At 44.9% G+C, this 24,271-nt stretch overlaps 1 protein-coding gene across 3 annotated transcripts in view; it reads left to right on the top strand.

Annotated features, from left to right (window-relative positions):
- Positions 1-24,271, top strand: part of GOLGA4 (golgin A4) — a 758,002-nt gene that overhangs the window by 502,328 nt on the left and 231,403 nt on the right. For all 3 annotated transcript variants that reach the window (XM_069215119.1, XM_069215129.1, XM_069215138.1), the window contains 2 exons: positions 11,161-11,282; positions 20,325-20,455. In XM_069215119.1, coding sequence (XP_069071220.1) covers positions 11,161-11,282; positions 20,325-20,455 — 253 coding nt within the window. The remainder of the gene's footprint in view (positions 1-11,160; positions 11,283-20,324; positions 20,456-24,271) is intronic.

A 24,271-nucleotide genomic window follows, 5' to 3' on the forward strand; every position in this document is an offset into this window, starting at 1 on the left:
ACCACTTCTGCCCACAGTTCTCAAGAAGATCAAGAACGACCGGGCCCAAGTCATCTTAGTGGCTCCGGATTGGGAACGAAGAGTCTGGTAACCCGAGCTACTCAGAATGAGCATCACTCCTCTGATCAGGCTGCCCCTTTGTGAGGATCTTCTGTCGCAGCAGCAGGGGAGGTTTCACCACCCGAACCTGTCAACTCTGCGCCTTCATGCATGGAGATTGATCAATGGCAGTTGATGGCTTTTGACCTTCCTCCTGAAGTCTGTAAGGTTATTTTGGCAGTCAGGCGTCCCTCCACTAAAACGGTGTACACCTGCTGTTGGAAACACTTTGTATATTATTGTATCGAAAGGTCTATTGACCCGCTTTCTGCTTCTCTTTCTGACAGTCTTCTCTTCATTCTGTCTCTAGCCCAGCATAGTGCTGCCACAGGGATTCTAAAGGTCTATCTTTCCGCTTTATCGGCATTTCTGCGGCTGCCTGACCAGCCTTCTTTGTTCAAATCTCCCATTGTACATAGATTCCTCAAAGGGCTTGTACATATGATTCCCCCTATGCCCTTTAATATGCCTCAGTGGGACTTAAATCTTGCCCTCACATTTTTCATGTGTGCTCCCTTCGAGCCTTTGCACAACTGTTCCCTCCGACTGCTCACCATCAAGACAGCCTTCTTAGAGGCAATAAGATCTGCCAGGAGGGTGAGTGAGGTTCAGGCGCTTTCATCAGAGCCACTGCATCTTACTATCCATCCAGATAAAGTGGTTCTCCGAACTCGTGCCTCTTTCCTCCCCAAGTTGGTGACCCCATTTCATCTGGGTCAGAACATCACCCTGCTCACCTTCTTTGCGCCACCGCATCCCTCTAAGGAAGAGTAGCGACTCCACCGACTGGGCCCAGAAAGAGCGTAGTCGTTCCACCTTGACCGCACAAAAGAGTTCCGAGTGGATGACCAACTCTTTGTGCGGTACGTTAGAGCAAAGAAGGGTAGGGCAGTGCATAAGCGAACAATTTTGCGCTGGGTCATACTCTGCATTAAGATATTGTAGGAAGCTGGCTCTGTATATACTATATCAAAATGAGATATAGTGTGCACAGAGTCCAGGGGTTCCCCAAGAAGCTTGACAAAATAATACATAATACTAATGCTCTATTTGTGGTAGTGTGGTCAAGCAGTTAGGCTTATCAGAGGGTAGTGTTAAGCATTTGTTGTACACACACAAGCAATAAATGAAAACACACGCTCAATGACTTAACTCCAGGCCAATAGGATTTTATATAGAAAAATATTATTTTATCAATTTATTTCTAGAACCACAAGATTAATTTAGCAGGTAAGTACATTAAATGAAAGGTACTTTGCATAGTAATACTTAGGACTTTGAATAGAATCAATATTGTAGACAGTTTTCTTTAAAATGACAAAAGGCTACAGTTCCTGGGGGAGGTAAGTAAAGTACAGTTTCTGAGGTAAGTACTACACTTACGGGTTCAGTCTCTGGGGCATAGGTAGCCCACCGTTGGGGGTTCAGGGTAACCCCAAACACCCATCATCAGCAACACAGGGCCGGTCAGATGCAGAGGTCAAACAGGAGCCAAAATAACATGGGCCCCTATGGAGACAGGGGGTACTCCGGTTACAGTCTGCTTGCAGGTAAGTACTGGCGTTGTCAGAGGGCAGACCAGGGGGAGTTGGAGGAGTACTGGAGGGGCCCCAACTAGGCACACAAACCACACCCTCAGCGGCACGAGGGCAGCCAGGTGAAGTGTGCAAACAGGGTGTCAGGTTCTCAATAGGACTATGTGGAGTGACCCAGGGGTCACTTAGGCGCTGCAGGTAGGGAACAAGGGGGCCTCTCGGGCAAGCCACCGACTGGGCAAGGGTGAGGGCCACCGACTGGGCAAGGGTGAGGGCCACCTGCTGGTCATTGCTGCACTGGTCGTCGGTTTCTCTCGGGTCTGGGGCCTGTGGGTGCAGTGCTTCTCCAGGTGTCGGATATCTTCCCCCCGGGCAGTTGCGGTCAGGGGGTTCCTCGGGATTCCCTCTGCAGGCATAGTCGTGGGGGTGCAGAGGGTGGACATGTCATTGGAGTCACCTGAGGATCCTCTCCGGCTAGTTGGTTTTTCTGGACACAGGCTGGGGTCATCGGGTGCAGAGTAGTTGGACTCGCGCTTCTAGAGTGAGGTGAGAGTTCCTTTAAAGATGGTTTCTTTGTCTTGTTTGTAACTGCGCATTTCTCTAAGAATTGTGGCGCTAGGCTCTTTCCTTCATTCAACAGCTCATATCCTAGAAACAGGACACTGAGGAAGGCGATTTTTGTTTTTTTGATGTTGAATTTGTAGCCAAATTCAGAAAATCTGACAACAATGCGGGCTACCCGTCTTAAATGTTGTAGTAATTCATCAACCGTAAGATAGATATCATCTACATAGGACAATGCTTCAGGGTCAATCTTGTGCAAAATTGCAGTAACATGAGCTGCGAACAGTCCTGGGCTAATCTTATACCCCTGAGGTAAACAACTGAATTTTTTCTGGGAGCCTAGTGCACTGAAATTTGTTAAGTCTCTACTCTCAGGCGCTATATTCTGGCAGAAAACACCATTGGAAATGTCCAGTGTTGTTTATATTTTTTACGCACTATATTGTTCATTAGTGCGGTGCTATGCGAGTTTTTGATAGCATAAGTGCGTGTATGACTGTTTAAATGGCTGTAGTCTAAGACTAGTCTATATGAATGGTCTGGCTTAGCTACTGGGAATAATGGATTATTCATTGGCGAGACACAGGGTTCAATCACGCCCTGGTACTCTAATTGCATGAGTATTTCTCTCACCGGTGCTTTTGCTTTGTGTTTTATATGATACTGCGGTTGCGGTTAATTTTTAATAGTCCACAGGAGTTTCTTGGTCCTCGGCGATGCAGGCAATCCACTGGTCCTGTAGAACGCGTTGCTTCTTTTCTTGCAGCTTTTTGAAGCAGGAGATGGGCTGCTAGGGCTGGGGCCGAGTCAGTCTCCTTCTCTTCTCTGCGGGGTTTTCAGCTCAGCAGTCCTTCTTCTTTCTTGAGGTCATCAGGAATCTGCTGATCTGGGTTCAGGGCTGCCCCTAAATACTAAATTTAGGGGTGTGTTAGGGTCAGGGGGCAGTAGCCAATGGCTACTGTTACTGAGGGTGGCTACACCCTCCTTGTGCCCACTCTCTTTAGGCAGGGGGGACATCCCTATCCCTGTTGGTCCTACTCCTCCAAAGCAAGGTGGTGGATTTCTCAAGGAGGAGGTCACTTCAGCTCTGGTCACCTTAGGGGTGAACCTGACTGGAGAGGTGACTCCTCCTTGTTTTTCTCATTATCCCTCTGGACCTGCCGCCAAAAGTAGGGGCTTGTCCAGAGGGGTGGGCATCTCCACTGGCTGGAGTGCCCTGGGGGCATTGCAACACCGGGCCTGAGCCTTTGAGGCTCACCGCCAGGTGTTAGAGTTCCTGCAGGGGGGAGGTGTGAAGCACCTCCACCCAGTGCAGGCTTTGTTTCTGGCCCCAGAGAGCACAAAGGCTCTCACCCCAGGGGGTCAGAAACTCATCTCTTAGTGGCAGGCTGGCACAGACCAGTCAGTCCTGCACAGAAGGATTGGGTAAAATACAATACAATCCAACACTGGCATCAATGTGGGTTTATTATTCTGAGAAGTTTGATACCAAACTTCCCAGTATTCAGTGTAGCCATTATGGAACTGTGAAGTTCGTTTTGACAAACTCCCAGACCATATACTTAATATGACCACACTGAACTTACAATGTCTAAGAATAGATTTAGACACTAGGGGCATAATGCTCATGCAGCTATGCCCTCACCTGTGGTATAGTGCACCCTGCCTTAGGGTTTGAGGTCCGCTAGAGGGGTGACTTACCTATGCCACATACAGTGTTGTGTGTGCATGGCACCCTGAGGGGTATGCCATGTTGAATTTGCCTTTTTCTCCCCACCAACACACACAATCTGCAATGGCAGTGTGCATGTGTTAGGTGAGGGGTCCCTTAGGGACGTTCCCTGGTCATAGGGCCCTCGGTACCACTGCTACCTTTTATAAGGGACTTATCTGTGTGCCAAGGGTGTGCCAATTGTGGAAACAATGGTACATTTTTAGGGAAAGAACACTGGTGCTGGGGTCTGGTTAGCAGGGTCCCAGCACACTCTGTCAAGTCAGCATCGATATCAGGCAAAAAGTGGGGGCAACTGCAACAAGGAGCCATTTTCTTACAGGTATGCTACGCATTGGCCAGGAAGCAGTCTCCTGAGGGCTTGCAGGCTCATTCTACCGGGGCAAAGCTGCTACCACTGCGCTAGCTCGAGGCGTACCAGTCCTTGAGATCTGTCAGACGGCAACCTGGGCAACTTTGCACTCGTTTGCAAAACATCACTGCCCGGACAGTCAGGTACGAAGGGATGGGTACTTTGCCCGTTCAGGACTTTTTAGTGTAAGGAGTACTATCCGCAGCCCACCGCCAGGAGGTTATGGCTTGGGTATCTATTAAAAGGTAAGGAATCTGCAGCTAAAGTCTCTATCAGATGAACAAGTTACTTACCTTCGGTAACACCTTATCTTGTAGATTCTCTATCTCTCTGCAGATTCTTTACACCCACCCATGCCTTCCTGCGGATATAACTAGTAGTGTTAGGGTTTCTCCCTTTTCAGGGCCCTAGTTTTGCACAGACAAATGTTGGTTCTATCCATGACTGCGCTTCTGGCGTGGAAGTTTTGTGGATAAAAGAGCTGACGTATGCGCGCTGAGTTGGCGTCTACATAGACAACCGTGACGTCACAGATGGCTCCAACGACGCTGACGAAGCCACGTGGACTCGGGCGACGCACATGGAACCGAACAACGCCACCCGACGGCGTGCGCAAGGTGCTGCTCAGCAAAAAGATTCCGGATTCGAAGCTGATGCCAGGGAATTCAAAGGTAAGGAATCTGCAGCTAGATAGTCTCTACCAGATAATGCGTTACCGAAGGTAAGTAACTTGCTCATCAAGCTCATAAGTGATGTATGAGGCCATTTAATGTGATACTTGAATTCAAGAGGCACCATGTGCAGTCGTCACAGTACGCTAATACTAATCGGGCACACAGTACCCCACCCCCCCAAAAGGCATTGACTAGCCTATGCTACAGTCATCTTAATTGGGAAATCATAGTGCACATTTACCAACCCTTCTCCTTATGTAACATCACAAATTGAATGTTTAACTGCCTGCATCTTCATAGGTCTTTTCAGAGTTCTGTTTACCATAAATGAGGTTTTCCATTGTCTCGACATCACTATCCCCACAATACTTTCCCTATAACACTCTCTTCATAGCATTATCCTTAAGCTGAAAATATACACACCACAGTGTTTAACTCTGCACACCAAGCTCAGTGTCCTTGCCAGACCTTGCCCACCCTCCTTACTGAACTCCTCAGCCAGTGGATTTGAGGGGTGGGATGGCCCCAAATTAGTCCTCGTTTGTTACAGAGGCATCGTCCTTTTCTTCTCATAAAAGTCCTCCTCCCAAGCCAGAAATGGCTCCCCACTACCATAGTCTTACTGCATTTTCATGCAGTGTAGGAGGCTGGACTGGCTTGTAGTGAGTACCAAGGGGTACTTGCACCTTGCACCAGGCCCAGTTATCCCTTATTAGTGTATAGGGTGTCTAGCAGCTTAGGCTGATAGATAATGGTAGCTTAGCAGAGCAGCTTAGGCTGAACTAGGAGACGTGTGAAGCTACTACAGTACCACTTAGTGTCATATGCACAATATCATAAGAAAACACAATACACAGTTATACTAAAAATAAAGGTACTTTATTTTTATGACAATATGCCAAAGTATCTTAGAGTGTACCCTCAGTGAGAGGATAGGAAATATACACAAGATATATATACACAATAGCAAAAATATGCAGTATAGTCTTAGAAAACAGTGCAAACAATGTATAGTTACAATAGGATGCAATGGGGAAACATAGGGATAGGGGCAACACAAACCATATACTCCAGAAGTGGAATGCGAACCACGAATGGACCCCAAACCTATGTGACCTTGTAGAGGGTCGCTGGGACTATTAGAAAATAGTGAGAGTTAGAAAAATAACCCTCCCCAAGACCCTGAAAAGTGAGTGCAAAGTGCACTAAAGTTCCCCTAAGGACAAAATAGTCGTGTTAGAGGGAAAATGCAAGGAAAACACAAATCAGCAATGCAACAACGATGGATTCCTGACTGAGGGTACCTGTGGAACAAGGGGACCAAGTCCAAAAGTCACAAGCAACTCGGAGATGGGCAGATGCCCAAGAAATGCCAGCGGTTGGTGCAAAGAAGCTCTTACTAGGCTGAAGAACTGTGAATACTGCAGGAACGACAAGGGCTAGAGACTTCCCCTTTGGGAGGATGGATCCCCCACGCCTTGGAGAGTCGTGCAGAAGTGTTTTCCCGCCGGATGGACGCCAACAAGCCTTGCTACACGCAAATCGTGCGTTTGGCGTTTTTGGACGCTGCTGGGGCCCAGGAGGGACCAGGAGGTGGCAAATTGGACCTGCAGAGAGAGGGGACGTCGAGCAAGACAAAGAGCCCTCACTGAAGCAGGTAGCACCCGGAGAAGTGCCAGAAACAGGCACTACGAGGATGCGTGAAACGGTGCTCGCCGAAGTTGCACAAAGGAGTCCCACGTCGCCGGAGACCAACTTAGAAAGTCGTGCAATGCAGGTTAGAGTGCCGTGGACCCAGGCTTGGCTGTGCACAAAGGATTTCCGCCGGAAGTGCACAGGGGCCGGAGTAGCTTGCAAAGTCGCGGTTCCCAGCAATGCAGCCCAGCGAGGTGAGGCAAGGACTTACCTCCACCAAACTTGGGCTGAAGAGTCACTGGACTGTGGGGGTCACTTGGACGGTGTCGCTGGATTCGAGGGACCTCGCTCGTCGTGCTGAGAGGAGACCCAAGGGACCGGTAATGCAGCTTTTTGGTGCCTGCGGTTGCATGGGGAAGATTCCGTCGACCCACGGGAGATTTCTTCAGAGCTTCTGGTGCAGAGAGGAGGCAGACTACCCCCACAGCATGCACAAGCAGGAAAACAGTCGAGAAGGCGGCAGGATCAGCGTTACAGAGTTGCAGTAGTCGTCTTTGCTACTATGTTGCAGGTTTGCAGGCTTCCAGCGCGGTCAGCGGTCGATTCCTTATCAGAAGGTGAAGAGGGAGATGCAGAGGAACTCGGCTGAGCTCATGCATTCGTTATCTCAAGTTTCCCCAGAGACAGAGACCCTAAATAGCCAGAAAAGAGGGTTTGGCTACCTAGGAGAGAGGAAAGGCTACTAACACCTGAAGGAGCCTATCACAAGGAGTCTCTGACGTCACCTAGTGGCACTGGCCTCTCAGAGCAGTCCAGTGTGCCAGCAGCACCTCTGTTTCCAAGATGGCAGAGGTCTGGAGCACACTGGAGGAGCTCTGGACACCTCCCAGGGGAGGTGCAGGTCAGGGGAGTGGTCACTCCCCTTTCCTTTGTCCAGTTTCGCGCCAGAGCAGGGGCTAAGGGGTCCCTGAACCGGTGTAGACTGGCTTATGCAGAATTGGGCACATCTGTGCCCAACAAAGCATTTCCAGAGGCTGGGGGAGGCTACTCCTCCCCTGCCTTCGCACCATTTTCCAAAGGGAGAGGGTGTCACACCCTCTCTCAGAGGAAGTTCTTTGTTCTGCCATCCTGGGCCAGGCCTGGCTGGACCCCAGGAGGGCAGCTGCCTGTCTGAGGGGTTGGCAGCAGCAGCAGCTGCAGAGAAACCCCAGGAAGGGCAGTCTGGCAGTACCAGGGTCTGTGCTACAGACCACTGGGATCATGGAATTGTACCAACAATGCCAGGATGGCATAGAGGGGGCAATTCCATGATCATAGACATGTTACATGGCCATATTCGGAGTTACCATGGTGAAGCTACATATAGGTAGTGACCTATATGTAGTGCACGCGTGTAATGGTGTCCCCGCACTCACAAAGTTCAGTGAATTGGCTCTGAACAATGTGGGGGCACCTTGGCTAGTGCCAGGGTGCCCTCACACTAAGTAACTTTGCACCTAACCTTTACCAGGTAAAGGTTAGACATATAGGTGACTTATAAGTTACTTAAGTGCAGTGTAAAATGGCTGTGAAATAACGTGGACGTTATTTCACTCAGGCTGCAGTGGCAGGCCTGTGTAAGAATTGTCAGAGCTCCCTATGGGTGGCAAAAGAAATGCTGCAGCCCATAGGGATCTCCTGGAACCCCAATACCCTGGGTACCTCAGTACCATATACTAGGGAATTATAAGGGTGTTCCAGTAAGCCAATGTAAATTGGTAAAAATGGTCACTAGCCTGTCAGTGACAATTTGGAAGTAATGAGAGAGCATAACCACTGAGGTTCTGGTTAGCAGAGCCTCAGTGAGACAGTTAGGCACCACACAGGGAACATATACATGCACACCTATGAGCACTAGGGCCCTGTGTGACAGGGTCCCAGTGACACATATATATAGGCCACAAACGTATGAGCACTGGGGTCCTGACCAGCAGGATCCCAGTGACACATAACAAACATACTGAAAACATAGTGTTTTCACTATGAGCACTGAGGCCTGGCTATCAGGATCCCAGTGAGACAGTGAAAACAGTGACAAACACCCTGACATACACTCACAAACAGGCCAAAAGTGGGGGTAACAAGGCTAGAAAGAGGCTACCTTCTCACATGCAGGTCCTTAAAAACTTGTCGCAAACTGTTAACGCTAGAGGGCAGGGTCTTCATACAAGAGCCTAGAGACACTCAGGTCAGATGTAAGTTCTTTATTTCATATTAGGCCCTACGGTTACAGCAACAGCAGGTAGTTCTGTCAGGGCTCCATTCTCACTCCAACTGTTGCTTTCTCAACGTGTTTTGATCCACGCAACCACCAACATTCTATCATTCACTGGCCGCTTTCAAGACACCAGTTCAGACTCACTTGTAATGGTGACACACAGGATACTGCATATGGGTTTTACACTGTCAAATGCGCTTTCACTATCCCAGTGAGGCTGCTGGATTCGTGACGCAGTATCACCTGAATTGTGGGGAACTGAGTCCAATTCCACTCCATGTGACAACTGTCGCCCAAGAGCAGGGATGATTTGTGGTAACTGGGGGCATGACAAGAATGACTTCTCAGGGAAATTGTGCTGTATCTGATCTCATCCTTTTCTCTCAGGTACATTAGTCTCACACATGCAAAGAAAAACGGAGGCAAAGAATGATTCAATAAGGTTTATTTAGTCAGCTGTGTCTTTGATAAAATGGCATGAATTGCAATAAGTAGGATGATAAAATACACTAGAAGCAAAATGTTGACACGGAAAGTGAAACACAAGAAAAGTCCCACCATACTGTCACCATGCGTAATATATGTGGTTCCTACCTAAGCTGTTAGAGCATAGCATGATAAGCTCTATTATGCCCTTCAGGTTGTCCCCCTGGTAAGACATCATCCCCCATACCTGAGCAAGGAAGCTTGTTCTCTAGAGAGATACCATCCCCATGTAGGCCAGGGAACCAGTAGTTTCAGGAAGCAACTACATGTCAAAGTCAATCAGCATGCAGTTGTGGTCATTTGGCTGGAATCTCCCTCTAACTGCATGGGACAGACGTGTTTTGTATAATAAAACAGCTGCTGTTCTGAGAAAAGGTCCCCATGTAAGGATGTGTATCAGTATGACTGCACATCACCCAAAACAGGCATACAAGTGACAAGAACCAATGTGATGATGGAAAAAAACTGACTAAAGCATTGAGCTGTAGGAAATTCATTGTGTGAACACCCATGGGTGTGCACATATATCATATGTAAGAAATAATTCATAAGAAGTATATCAGTGTAAGAAGGGCAAGAACAGTTAATAGTAGCTTGAGATGTTCTTTCTATGGTTATGATTCATGGAAATATTGAATTCAGAGCAAATGAGAATTAAATTATGGAAGAGAAACGACATACACATGAGAAAATGTAAGATGTGAAATGTGATATGGAGGCAGAAACAATTGTAAAATAAAACAAATAAAAAAATGTATGTGGGTGGTGGTAAGAGATAGAGAAGATGTTCTGTGTGGTCACAAAGATAAAATGCACTGGGTGGCAAAGTAGGTGGTTACGCTCAGGTTTTCAAGTTGAGAGTGGAACGGTTGTGCATGGTGGTGGTGGAGTGTGCGGAGTTAGCATGGGAAAAGGCGATAAAGATTTTCAAGGTGGAGGAGTTGGGGTTGCATGTTGTATTTATTCCTAATGTGTACCTTCAAGTTTCTTGATGCTATGAGTACTATAGACAGCAGAGTAGGGGAAGACCAACTGAACAAAAGTATTTTTAGACTCTTACAGTATAGTCCAGAGTGTGAGAGGCAGCTTTATTACAGGAGGATGGAATTCTTGAGTTTGGGCCATAACATTCTGAAAAATCTGTCACATCTCACATGCATACAACACGAAACCACAAGAAGTCATTGACACTCAGATTTAAGGATTTTCCTAGAGACATAATGATTGATCAGGTTTGAGAGGAATTTAGGACCTGTTGAGTAAAAGGCCCAATGTACAACACAGAAAATCTCAAATTGTTTATATTTTCAACCAACAACGAGTGTGAGTCATGCACGCTATTAATATTAAGTACTGTGCCTAAAACATTCCCCTTCTTTGCCCAGCAGTACGATTGTTTAAACCATCTATCTCGGGCTCTGAGCTTGGACCGTTGCAGCCCCTTTGTTTTTTTTAACTTAGTCCTTGAAGTGTTAGTGTTTTGAACTTAGTCCTTGAAGAGTGTTGTATGCTCTAGGCATACAATGCCTTATTTAACTCTAAGGAGTAGTGGAGTTATAGATTGTGCGTCAGTTGCACAGAAAAATTGGAGTTAAGGCCTTTGTCATAACCAGTCCTAGAATTCAATATACCACCAACCACAGCGGTGCAATAGGTTTTTCTTATGAAAGGCAGGATATGATGATCAGAGCTGCACAAATAGAAACCTCTTTTAGATTACTTCTGGTAAAAGCAAAGAGAACCATAGTGGGTTGTGCAGTAGTTTATTTTTTCCGTTGACATTTCTCTGCATAATGTTTAAAGTATTTTTTTCTCTCATTCTAAAGACATGAGCAGGAAGATATGGAATTAAAGCACAATTCCAAAATAAAGCAGTTAATGAGGGAATTCAATACTCAGATGGCAAAAAAGGAGCGCGAGCTGGAAACTGCTGTCCAGGAGACAATCAGTAAGTACTTTTCTGAAGAAAATGCTGATTGATAAAAGAACGTATGTTCTGTCATGCTTTATTGTTTGATTCAAATGTTCACAATATATAAGCAACTCTTGAAAGATCACAGTTAAGTAGGTGTAAGAAATTATTTTTTAAATGCTCATCCACTTATGGAGAAACACTTCTTTACAACCAGAATATGTTACAGAATGTGGTGCTGTAATTCTATATTTTTTCCACTTACCCCACTGTGTTTACTTTGATTGTGTGACTTTGAGCTGTCCGATACCTATGTGTAACTGGCAGAGACCCGAAACTCTATGCCACTGGACAAAAGTAAAGATATTAAACATTTAGTCCCTCCATTTGTGTGTACTTCTTTATGTCAACTACAATCCATGCATCATATCCAGCAGAACTGACCACATTTTGATCTCTATTTCTGGAGGATGAAATGGAATATAAGAGTTTGACCTGCTTCTTGGTGCTCTTCATTTTGCCCTTATTCGCCACAAATTTCAGATTTTATTTTTGTCACAATCAATCCCTGAACCACAGAGTGCATTTCGTAAATTTTCTTTCACGTTTATTTTTATCTTGTGAAGCTGGTACATACAATTTGTGCTACTGCATTAACCCATCTGAAAAGTCAGCATAAAAGCCTTGATTTTCATTCTCAAGATCTCACGATTAGTGTTTTTTTTTGTTTCAAGCACAGAACACCTTTAATTTTGTTTTCATTCAAGCCCCTCGTGCACTAAACTAATGGGCTTTCACTCTAGATAGGTGAGATAATATCACACAATTGGTTAGTAGAATACTAATTTGGATTGCCAATTGCATTCATGACCATGCCACCTGAACTACTTTAGGATGCTTCTTAGCTAAATACCTGCCACTTGGTAATGCCAATGGTGTTGATAATTCATTCTTTAAGTTCTGAGGCTGGGATTCAGGACTGTAGAATCTGACTGATCATCTGATGCTATAGATGTTGGTTGCACAAGTACTTGTAATCTAAGAATAAAGGATAGAACAGTCTTGGTTATTGTACAGCAAGCATTTTTATTGTTAAACCACATCATTAGGACAGGGACAAGTGCCTGATCTGTGCTCACTTTGTTAAGCAAACCCCAAGTTTTCATGGTAATGAACACCTATTAAAAGTTCTGGATTCATTTTGAGACAATTGTGTTCAGCTTCCCACTTAATACATCAGGCTTTTAATTGGCCTTTAGATTCAGTCTGTTTATCATGCTGTGAAGGGCTATGCCCTTTGAAAGTACATAGAGCAGTAACAGTCATGCTTAAATGTTGCCTATTGTTAGCTGATAGCTGGAGACCCATAATACAAATAGTCGGCAGTTTACATTATGTTTCCACTGACGCAATGCTGGATGGCATGTTAATGAAACCTTTAGTCTAATGAAGGGGATTCTATTTCAGTATGGTACTGAGCAAGTGACAGTGTTTTCTAAATCAAAGGGAGTCGTGATCATTGCTCCTGCCCTTCACAATACTGATCCCCAGTTGCCTTTTATTGTGAAGACGGGTGCTTCATCTTTCCCCCATGGATGCATTCTTGTCACAAAGGAATTACTCAAAGGAATGATCGTCACCCGTTAGTCTTCTATTCTCATATACTCACCAACACCGAGTGTATCTGAACCATATACAACAGGGTTATTAGCTAACAAAGAGGCCTTTTACAATTGGTGGGACTCGATAAAAGGAGCTACTCACAGGATAACATTTTGAACAGATCATAAGGACTTTTCAGTCATGTCCAGTGTTCATTATTCTTTTCAAGATTACATTGCCAAGTAATTTACTGGCTGCTGCATTGACATGGGAAAGACGATGAACTGTCAAGCAATAACGAGGAAAAAAAGTGGAATGTATCCTGTCTCCAAATATATTAGGGTTTTGTTCAGCTGGTCTAATTCGCCTTGGAATCATTCTTTGTCTAAGGTCATGCAAGCTTGCAGCCCCTTCATTATAAGGAGTGGTTATAACAATACTTTGTAAGACAAAAAGAGGGGATATTCCTTTCCATGGAGAGGAATGGTTTATTCCTGACAAGAAATTACAAGAGCAAGTTTCTTTTTTGAGCTACATCTCTCCAGTTGCTGGTCACTCAAGAAAACGAAAGACACTAGACCTGCTTAAAAGACATTTTGGTGGCTCCACTTTAATAAGACCGTCCAGAAATATGTATAAAAATGTGTGCTTTGCTCCGATGCAAGGCATCTCACACTCAACCCGCAGGGTTTCTTCAGCCACTTCCCACACCTCAACAGTCCTGATCCATTGTTTTCAGGGAACTTTTGGTGAAATTGGTATAATAAACTATTTCTCCAATAAAGTACACTTTAGTCCATGGTGAAACAAAAACAAAGAAAACTCCCTACTGCCATTGAGCTGGTGCAGATTTTCCCTCAGTCACATCTTTAAGTTCCGTGGTCTTCCTGATAATATAGTGACTGATCAAGGCAGTCAGTTCACTGCACACTTATGGTCAGAGTTAATGAAGATGTTAACGGTAGCACAGTTTAAGTCCACAGCCTGTCACCCTCACACTGAGGGGCAAATGCAGAGAGTTGATCGATCAGTAGAGCAGTATTTAAGATACATCCTTATAAATCATCAATCAGAGTGTGTCAGATGCATTTCTCTTAAAGACTCTGCCTATTACTCTTTGCATTATTCTTTGGGAACATCATATTTTTTCTGTACGTTTAGCCACAATCGTAATATGTTTCCTAATAATAAGTTGGCTGGGTCTAGGCTACCCTACGTCTCAAAGTTACTCTTACATACCAGGAACAGATAACAGGCTGTATAGTAATGTAATTTGAAAGCTAAGCTTGCTTTTAACGCTGATTTACATACACAGACCTCCCAACTCTATAATATAGAAGTTGATATGTGGTTCGCTACTAAATTCCTTTCTATTCCACGGTCACTCCTTAAATTCACGCCTAGGCTTATAGGGCCATTTTAGATCTTGAGAGAAATTGTGAAAAGCAACCATTAAACTGAATTTCAGAGATCTCGGGACCCTGCTGATTTTGTGCATGGCTGCTAATTACAATTGAACAGCTCCTAAACAGTTCCTCAGTGAATCAAAACACCCTACCAAGTGCTAGGGGTGGAAGTTGCTCTTTTCTTTTAGGATTTTGTAGAGTATATTTAACACCCTTTGAGACACAGCTCTGTGTGTGGCACAATCTTGTGGTTGCTCTGGATTTCTGCTCTTGACAGTTCATACACTCGGCTTACCATTGTCATATTTGTTTTATTCTTACTTTTTGGTTCCTTTCAATTCCTCTTGCCTTGAGATTTGAATTTAATATTTTGTTTGTCAATTGTGTTCATCTGTCCTGTTTGTGATCATTGTGCTGGAACCTTCTCTGTTGCGCCCCTGGGGTCAGCGCTAGTATCATGGTTGACCCATAATCTCATCACAATAACTGTTTCAGAGCAGGGTAATGGGGATACTGTTTATTTTACTTGCATTTACCTGCTTAGCTTAGTACTAATTCTTGACTGCTTACTAGTCCTATCCATAGCATGTATTCTGCATCATACCCTAAGGTGGCCAGTTTACTATTTATAAGCCAACCACCCAGTCTGATTTTTTTTCCCATGTACACTCTCCAATCACATGACCTTCAGCATCTCCCATCCGGTTCCCATTTTCCTCAGCTTTGTCTGTTTAGGTAAGTGAGTTGTCCACACCTCCTGGGAGATCTGTGAAAGGCTGGAATTTGCAGCAAGTTCAAGCTGAAAAATAATGTAGATCTCATGGTAGAGAATTGCTAAAGGTGTTTGGAAGCAGAAAAAGGTTGGACACAGCTGTTCTTCTATTCAGTAGCAAAGAATCAAAGTGATTCAGTTTTGTTGGCAACAGGTAGAAGTAATGGTGAATCTGTCCCTAAGAACAGACTTTACATGAAAGCCCATGAAGATCCTAACAGACTTAAATGTCACACAGGCCATCTCAGATACTTAGGAATGTGGTTCACGCATATCTGGGTAAGGAAAGGGTTTGAAATGTAATTCTTTTCATAGTCCCTTAAAATCACCTGTGAGGAAAGATAATGGCTTCGGCTTAAAATCTGAAACTAACTGAATTTAGTCAGTTTTATTTAGAAGCTCAGCCTTAACTCACTACCATTGCATTACTCCTGACCTCACATGAGATCATAGATGATATCACAAGTTATATCACTGGTGACATCATGTATCACCTCATAATTGACATCATCTGTGACTTTGAAGTCCACTGCATGTCTGGCACCAACAGAAACATCAAGTGAAGATATTAAGGTCCTGTAGTGAATGTCTGTCCTTGGTGGATCCTCCTCTCCTGAAAGAAGAGAAGATACTTCCTTTTGATCCTGGTAGGAGTTGATTTGGAAAATGACTCCACCTTCTTTATCTAATATTGATCTCTGGCTAGACGTGACTTCAATTGAATTGAATATGGTTCTTACAGTGGTGCTTGTTAAGCTTAGATCCACTCTATAATCTGCCAGATGAAAGAGCCTTTTTGCCCATTTTCTTTTGTGCCTGTTTCACAGCGGAGATCTGGGCCTGCTTTGTCCACAGTCATGGCAATAATGAGATAATAGTGGCTTTACTGGAGGCCTTGATGTTGGAAAAAAGGGAATGGTGCTGGGCATTAGCATGGCAGCACCAAAGTATGTTACAGGGGTATATTTGTAAATCCTTCTGGTGGTACATCCCATGCCTTTATCTGCATATTTGTGCCAGCTGCTGCTCCCAGGCCCAGCTAAAAGTTGGTGTTGTCTGTGGTTTGTGAGTGATCTGTGCATTTTCTACCACTGAGAAACTTCTGTTTCTGACCAGGGAAGTGAGGTAAGTTCCCATTGGCCATAATGAGGCATTGCAGGACTTGTAATGTAAGTAAATTGAATAAGGCTCCTGACATTGTGATGAGCATGATGGTTATTTTTTACTCCTTAGGGTGATTACAGTCCTCTCAATTGCATGGCTGAAGAGGGCTCCTACTACTGAAGGACTAAGGGCCATATGTACCAACACATTTTCCCATAGACACAGAATGGGTAAAACCCTTTGATACATCTGGCCCTTAATCTGTCCATGGAACTCATGATGAAACCATTCTTGTCCCTTTTACTGATTCCTTCAAATATTTGATAGCAGACATGTGAAAAGCTAGTTTAATTACCTCTTATTTCCAAGTCATTCTAAGGAATAACCACCCATGCAGGAGGGCATATTTTATTTACTAAATTACCCAGTAGTTAGTAGTTCAAGCTGTCTGTTTCTGGAGCCGGCCCAATGCCTTTCATAATTAGAAGTTGGACAGGAGGGTTGGACAGGAAGTCAGAATGTGGGTCCTATAGTGAAATAATTTTTTTTTTTAAGGTCATTGATGTTTAGGTCTGTGAATGCAGTCTGTAATTTATCGAGCCGTCAGTATGCTACATCAAAGTTACTTACAAGGCGGTAGTCTAGTTCCATGATGAAGGAGCATAATTAGCTGGTGGGACGGAGTTATGAAAACACATTCAATATAATTTAGTATTGGTACTAGATATGGTGACTTTTTTTTCCTGGATGTGGACACGAAAATTCTATGCAAGTTTAACTGTGGAAAAACTATTTGAAAAGATTAGATCATACCTGCTTTCTGAATTCTGGCACACAGCAAGGTATTTTGTTTGATACTTCTAATTGCTTTTCTCCCCAAACAGACTTTTTGGTCAGTGCCGTTATCCCTGCAAAGGCCTATATTTTCCATGGATCATACTATTTTTAAGATAAATTTAGGTCCAGGAAATAGCTAGGGCTTGAGGAAGATTGATGTAAACTCTTTCCGCCAATATAGTGTCATGTACAACTCAGAATACATTACTTTGATAATGCCACTTATAGCATATAACGTCAGTGGGAGGCATATTGTAGGAATTCTTTGATTGAGAAACACCGATGATGGACTGGTGGCTACTGCAGATAGTAATCAAATATGCACTGTTTCTCTCAAGAATGTTTCTTCATCCTTACCCAGCTCCCATCCACCAGAACAAATTGGAAGATGTTTCCCAGTTGCTTTTGCCGTCAGAGAGGTTTTCAGGACCAAAAACAGGGTTCTATCTCAGATGCTTCATTAGTACAAAAAGAGAAACAAGAAGGTTGAGGGCCAGTTTTAGATCTATGATATATTAACAAATACAGATGGGAAGTGAATTTTTAGAGTGATCTCTCAGGTGCAGATTTTAGCAGCACTAAGATAAATCCCTTGAATAATCTTGTGAAATGCTTAATGCATATTTCTGTCTTCTGGTTATTCTGTTCCACAGGAGACATCTTTACTTTGTAGTAGAAGAGAGCATTACCAAATCGAGGTGTTGCTCTTCGCTCTCATTGTTGTATCCCCCCAGTTTCATATGAGAATACTAGAACTCAACTATACAGTTAGTTTCTCTCTCAATTTTCCAAAATCAAAGCTAGTGCCATCCATGATAACACAATTGAACCCTTTACTGATGAAGGCTTTTCTAGCTCTTGAAAGGGATTATCACTTTAAAAAGATGATTTATTTAAGCCAGACAAGGTAATTCAAAGAGTTGATATTCTGAGAATGTCATGCATTACAGCGCCTTGCATTATTTGCTGCCTTGGATAACTGCAGACTTCATTGGGCTGTGTTAATCCCAGTTGGGCACCAGATCTGCTGCAAATAACATAGATTGTTGCTATGGTCTTTTATAGTGGTTACAGGGCGGCAGTCTGTTGAAGATTTAAATTTGTTTATACCTTTCAGGTTCAGATGGCACATCTGGCAATCTTGGACATTTTTAGTCATAGTTCAGTTTCTCCTCTTCAAGTCATTTGGAAATTAGGAACATCAGGTTGCCTTTGGTAGCTCTTCTTATTTTGTTCAAGGCAATTAAATGTATGTGTTCTCAGAAACCACCACTGCTGTGAATTATGCCAACCAATGTGATGGGGTAGAGTTTTGGTCAGTGCCTCTCAAGATAACTATGTAAGGCATCTTACTAGGAAATGGAGAGCAATGTTTAATCAGATGCGCTAAGCATTCTCCAGTTATCTTAGTCTGTGAGGAGACTGCATCTTTATTTAGCCCCTCATTACGAGTTTGGCAGTCCCATCAGGGGACAGCCAAACTTGAGGGGAGGATGCTACTGCCATGGTGGCGGCGTTCCCCCCCCCCCCCCCAAGCGTATTACAATTTCCCCGCTTGGTTGACTGGTGGGAACATTGTAATACGCATTCCTGCTGGTCTGTTTGGTGGGAACTGTGCTACGATATAGCACTTGGATCCCTTAATGGAGCAGGGTGTCCAGCACCTTTAGAATGCACACTGTCTGCACAGCAGAGAGTGAGCATTCCGATGGTGCTGGGCAGGGGGGCCCTGCATTGCCCATGCCATGGGCATGGCCAGTGCAGGGGCCCCCTTGTGGCCCCCTGCACTTGTTCTCCTCCAACCTTTTCATGGTGGGGAAACCGCAATGAAAAGGCTGACGGAGAGCAAAGTTGTAGTCAGCCTGGAGGTGCTGAGTTCAGTGCTGCCCTAGCTGACTACAACCAAGATCGTGGTAAGCCCATTGGGAACAATGTTCCAGGTGGCGACAGCTGTCCCATGGGGGTCTGATTGGCACGGTTGCAGTTGGACGGTCCGACCGATCGGTGTGCAGGGGTTCAACAGTCAACGCAAGTGTGGCCATCCTCGGGTCACCACACTCGTAATGAAGCCCTTAGTCCCATAATGTTTTTAAATATGGAGTGTTCCTCTAATGCATCTATTTGTACCTAACCAGAATGGACGTTTGTGTTAGAGCTATGGTGGTGAGACCACTTGGATTGGATTGGATTACCATCTTGTGTATGACTTTACACCTTTTCTGGTCATTCACATGGTATTGAACGGATTCAGAAAACATCTAACAACATTGTTCGTAGAGGCTTTGATTGGCCTCAGAGCAGATAAAGCATGGATCTCTGGTTTCTCCAGAAGGGTAGGTTGGAAAGGGTGCCTGTTCTCTCATCTCTTCTTTCTCAGGCAATAAGTTTGGAGCGTTACATCTAGATATGAACATCTTACAGTTGCTCATTTGGTTCCTGAAAAGCTAAAGTTTGTTAGACATGTTCTTTCTGATGAGATATTCAGTGTCACGGTAAATGATAGATGGAAGAGCACCAGGCATGTTTACAAATGTAGGTGGTTTTCATTGTTAATGTATGATTTCCATATTTCAATGCAGCAACAGAATACTACTTCACGAAAAGTCACGAACCATAGAGAATGTAGTAAGAACCAGGCCCCTTAGGAATTGGATTATATGCTTGGGATAACCTACTGAAAGAAGTGGTTTTTCATATGTTTAAGGGGTTAGTAGTTCAAAAGTGCAACATGAATAGTTTCCACTGTTGGACATCAAAAACATACGTGGCAAGCTAGGTTGCTAATGCGCTAGTAGTATAATAATCGTAGTTAACACTAATAGAGAGGTTTGCAGTATGTTTTTGTTTATTGACCAACGCTCATTTCGAGAAATGTATTTGATCAAGTTTTAAACTATACAATGTAAAGTTTGTCACACAGCTGTTGAAGGTGATAAGGTTGACTTGGCCTGTTTATTTCATCCATTTGCAGCACGAAATCCTGTTTTTCTTTTCTCCAGAATTTGCCTTTACACTTACATGGCAAGCTAACAGGCAAACGTCTATTTACATGTTCTGCACTTTCATATAAACAAAAATCATCAGAATATAAAACATTAAAATATTTATAAATTTACATTTTAGAAATACCTGTAGGACAAATACATATGTGCCACCTTTTTGATTTCTGAAACAAAATAAATGTTCCACATTAGTCAAACTGTTGCCTTCACTTAAGCATGAAGAAAAGTACATCCTTCTTTTTTTATTTTTAGTGGCAACACATCTGCATATTTCCAAACCGTAGATTTGATAAGATACAGTAAAAATTGGTTGAACAAATTCAATATTCTAATCTTAATTATATTTTTCAAACAGGCAAAGCTCAGGAGGTAGAGGCTGAATTAATGCAATCACACCAAATAGAGGCAACCCAGCTGCATAAAAGAATTGTTGAAAAAGACGATGATTTGAAAAGAACAGTTACCAAATATGAGGAGATCTTGGAGGTATACAAGTTAAAGGCTTTAAAATGACTGTTTTTGCAGTGAGTTGTTCCATGTTCAAAGTGCCATTTGTCTTCCAATTTCAATGTAATCACGTTTTTTTTAACAGCCCCACAAACTTGTATTCCATTGTGGATCCTTGTTCAAACTTCTGCTTGATCCAATTTGAATCTCTTAGCTTTTGGAAGTTAATAACTGTTCAATGAGATAATAACTGTTCAATTTTAAGTACCTATCAACTGAAGTAGGTTGGGCCACTCCTGTTCTTGAATTATAAAAGCCATTTTTTCTAAGCACATAAAGGCACTAACAAGTATATGCTCAAGTGTGAGTTTTAAAGTGGGTTGCCTTCATATGATTCTATACAATTATCTTTGTGCATCAGTAATTTGTAGATCTCACCTATAGAAATCTTTTACCTGTATGCTGCTGACACCAGCAGTAAATAAAATGGGCTTTGGGTCAGCCCATTGCTTACCAGTGGTTCTGCCAATCTTATATGCTAACTTCGTATTGGATGACTTTCCTGCCTCTTTTCATGTTTGTCCCTACATTTTATCACAACTTCTTTACCACTCTTTTTTTTGGATGACTGGTATCCTTCCACCTCTGCAATCAGGGAACTACATTTTTCCACCTCTGCAATCAGGGAGCTACATTTTTCTATCTGATAGAGACTTCTAGTTGCAGATTCCTTACGTTAGAATTTTCCCAATGCGTCAGTTTGGATCCCTAGATTTTTTTTCGAGCAGTACGCTTGGGCACCGTTAGGTGGGGTCGGTCGACTTCACATCCGTCGTTGGTGTTGTGGTCGCCGTGATGACGTGGCTGTACTTAGGCGCCACCCAGGCGTGCTGACATCAGTTCTTTTCTTTCCACTCTACGGGCAGATCCTGAAAAGAGATACCTGGGTCACTTTTTGACCGAATTTGACCTTTTTGTTGTTGTTATTTTGGACTTCTTTGGTGCATCGAGGGATGTCTCGAAAGACCGGCTTCAAACCTTGCGACATCTGCCACCGCATGATGTCGGGTGATGGACCCGCACCTTGTGTGGTTGTGGTTTCTGGAGCGTGACCGCAACCCAAAGTCGTGCTCCGAGTGCAGTGCCATGAACCCAAAGTCTTTGAGGGAGCGGTTCCTAAAGCTCATGGTGGCCCGGCTCGCGACTATGCGTCGATCTCCGTCTTGCTTGAGACGAAGGTCTTGAGACCGCTCGCGGAGTCATCACCACTCCTCATTGCCCAATTCCAGATCGTCAGGACATTCAGATCACAAGAAGAAGAAGAAGTTGATGTTCTTCAACTACACCCCATTGCTCAGCCGATGCGGTGCTCAAAGAGTGTTGATGCTCCACGCCTCCCTGAGTTTCCGGGAGCCAGAGCCACCCCTGCCCAGCTAAAGGAATTTTATGAGGCCATGGACCTCATCTTTGGGCAGACAAAACCTCCTGTGGCGCCTTTGAGGCCTGGAACTTGGGTGGAGGCCCTTTGGGTTACGGCCGGCGGCTCCAGTCCTGGCTTCCAAGGGCCTCCGGATCCATTCCTTGATCTGTGCCGATGCCAGTTGCAGCATTTCGTCCTTCCCCAGCGCTGGCTAAGACATTGACGCTCCTGTCGTCGGTTGGGCCCACAATCTACGTCGACCCAATCCTCAACCCTGACGACCTGAAGCTGGAATGGTGTTGATCAATGTTGCTTCCGACTTCGACTGGGCCTACTCATCCCAGGTTGTATCAGGCCCTTATTATTATGGGTACGAATATGAGGAAGGATTAAAGGGGTGACCCTGGACCCTTTAGAATACCAGCTAGACAGCCCTGACTTGGTCTGGACCCAGGAATTGGACGAGGCTAGTGGTCTGGAAACTTCTGGAGGCAATGTCTTCCTTTCTCCTCCCACCGCGGCTACGGCAGAGGGAGCGTCTTACTCCATGGTGGTCAGTGGGAAGGCTGAGGTCTTTGGCCTTCAGCTTCCCTCTGTGACAGTCTGGACTTAATTCCTGACAGAGGTGCTTCAGCCTGAGGCTTCCACTTCAAAGCGTCTCCTTCCATTTAATGAAGCCTTCGCCGATGTCCTTCTGGGTACTTGGTCCAGACCCAGCACAAAGGCTCCTGTGAATGGAACAATTGCCCGCCGCCACCGGCCTGCCCCAAACGACCCTAAATTCCTATCCCAATATCCCATGCCTGAGAGCCTTGTCATCCATGCCTCTTCATCATCTGGGCTGCTACACCCATTCATTGTGGGATACAGTGGCAAAGGTATTGCAGCAGGTCCTGGAGGAGGCCCGGGCCATAATCTCCCAAGTCGTTGCTGATGGGAGGGAGGTGGCTAAGTTCACAATTCGTTGTGGGCTGGACACGACCGACTCACTGGGCTGATCAGTGGACTTGAGGCGCCATGCCTGGATGAGGACGTCTGTTTTTTGGGGGTGATGTCCAACCGTCTCTCATGGATATGCGCTTCCATGGCACCCGTCTCTTCGTAGACAAAGCGGGCTCAGCGCTCGAAAGTTTCACGGAGTCCTGGGCTACACATTATTCCCTTGGCCTCGTGACTGCCCCTTGCCCAACAGAGTCCGTTTTTTGCCCCTTTCTTGGCCAGGAAAGGGGCTCCCTGTCGTGTCCTTTTCTTGCCAGCCACAGAGCTGCACATGCTACCCAGCCAAAGCATGCCTTGGACACAGAATTCCACATGTCCATGGGGACAGGGGACCAGAGGTCTGCCCAGTCCACTCCTGCCTCCAAGCCTTCCTAGTCTGTCCGACCATCTCAGTCCAGTTGAAGACAGGGTTCGGCATCACCTGCCCAACTGGGAATTTATTATGATGGACAGGTGACTTTTGGAGATTGTCCGAAGGGGCTACTCCTTCCCCTTCGAGACTGCCCCTCTGGCCATGCCTCCAACCTATGGCCGCTTACCGGAGGATCATCAGGCACTTCTCCGCGAGGAAGTCGCAGTTCTCTAGGCTCAGGGAGCCATAGAGAGGATCCCTCTGCCAGAAGTAGGTTATGGTTGTTATTCCTGCTACTTTCTGGTGCCCAAAAAAGGACAAGGGCTTATGTCCTGTCCTAGATCTTCAGGCACTCAATCTCTTCCTCAAGAAGGAGACGTTCAAAATGCACACTCTGGCTCAGTTCCTGTCTGCCTTGGACCCAGGAGACTGGATGGTAGTGACTTGCAGGATGCTTACTTCCAAATGCACTACTTGCAATTTGTGGCAGGTCACAAGCACTTTTATTTTACTGTGCTCCACTTCGGCCTCACCAGTGCTCCTCGGCTGTTCACAATAGTGACGGCGGTGGTTGCAGCTCATCTGCACAGGTTAGGGGTTTCATTTTCCCCTACCTCGACAACTTGGCAGTTAAAGGAGTACATGCCCCAGAAAGTCATCTCCCACCTTCAAACTATGGCGGAACTTCTGCACTCACTGAGGTTCACTATAAACATGCCCAAGTCACACCTGACTCCTTCTCAGACTCTCCCTTTCATGGGAGCTGTTCTGGACACAGTGTAGTTTCAGGCATATCCCCCAAAAAGCGAGTCCAGAATATTCAGGCTATGATTCCAGTGTTTCAGCCTCTATCCTGGATTTCGGTGAGAATGACTGAGGCTGCTGGTCCTTATGGCCTCCTGCAGCCTGCTGGTGGCTCATGCCAGATGGCATATGCAGGCTCTGCAGTCAGACCTGACGTTCCACTAGGTGCAGTGTCAGAGAAATCTCTCTGACATGGTCCAGATCTCGGAGGGAACTGCGAAAGACCTGCAATGGTGGCTTTCGAATCGCGATTGGGTCAACGGCAGATCCCTCTCCCTTC

Source organism: Pleurodeles waltl, chromosome 2_1 (assembly GCF_031143425.1).
Source record: "Pleurodeles waltl isolate 20211129_DDA chromosome 2_1, aPleWal1.hap1.20221129, whole genome shotgun sequence".
Taxonomy (NCBI): Eukaryota; Metazoa; Chordata; class Amphibia; order Caudata; family Salamandridae; genus Pleurodeles; species Pleurodeles waltl.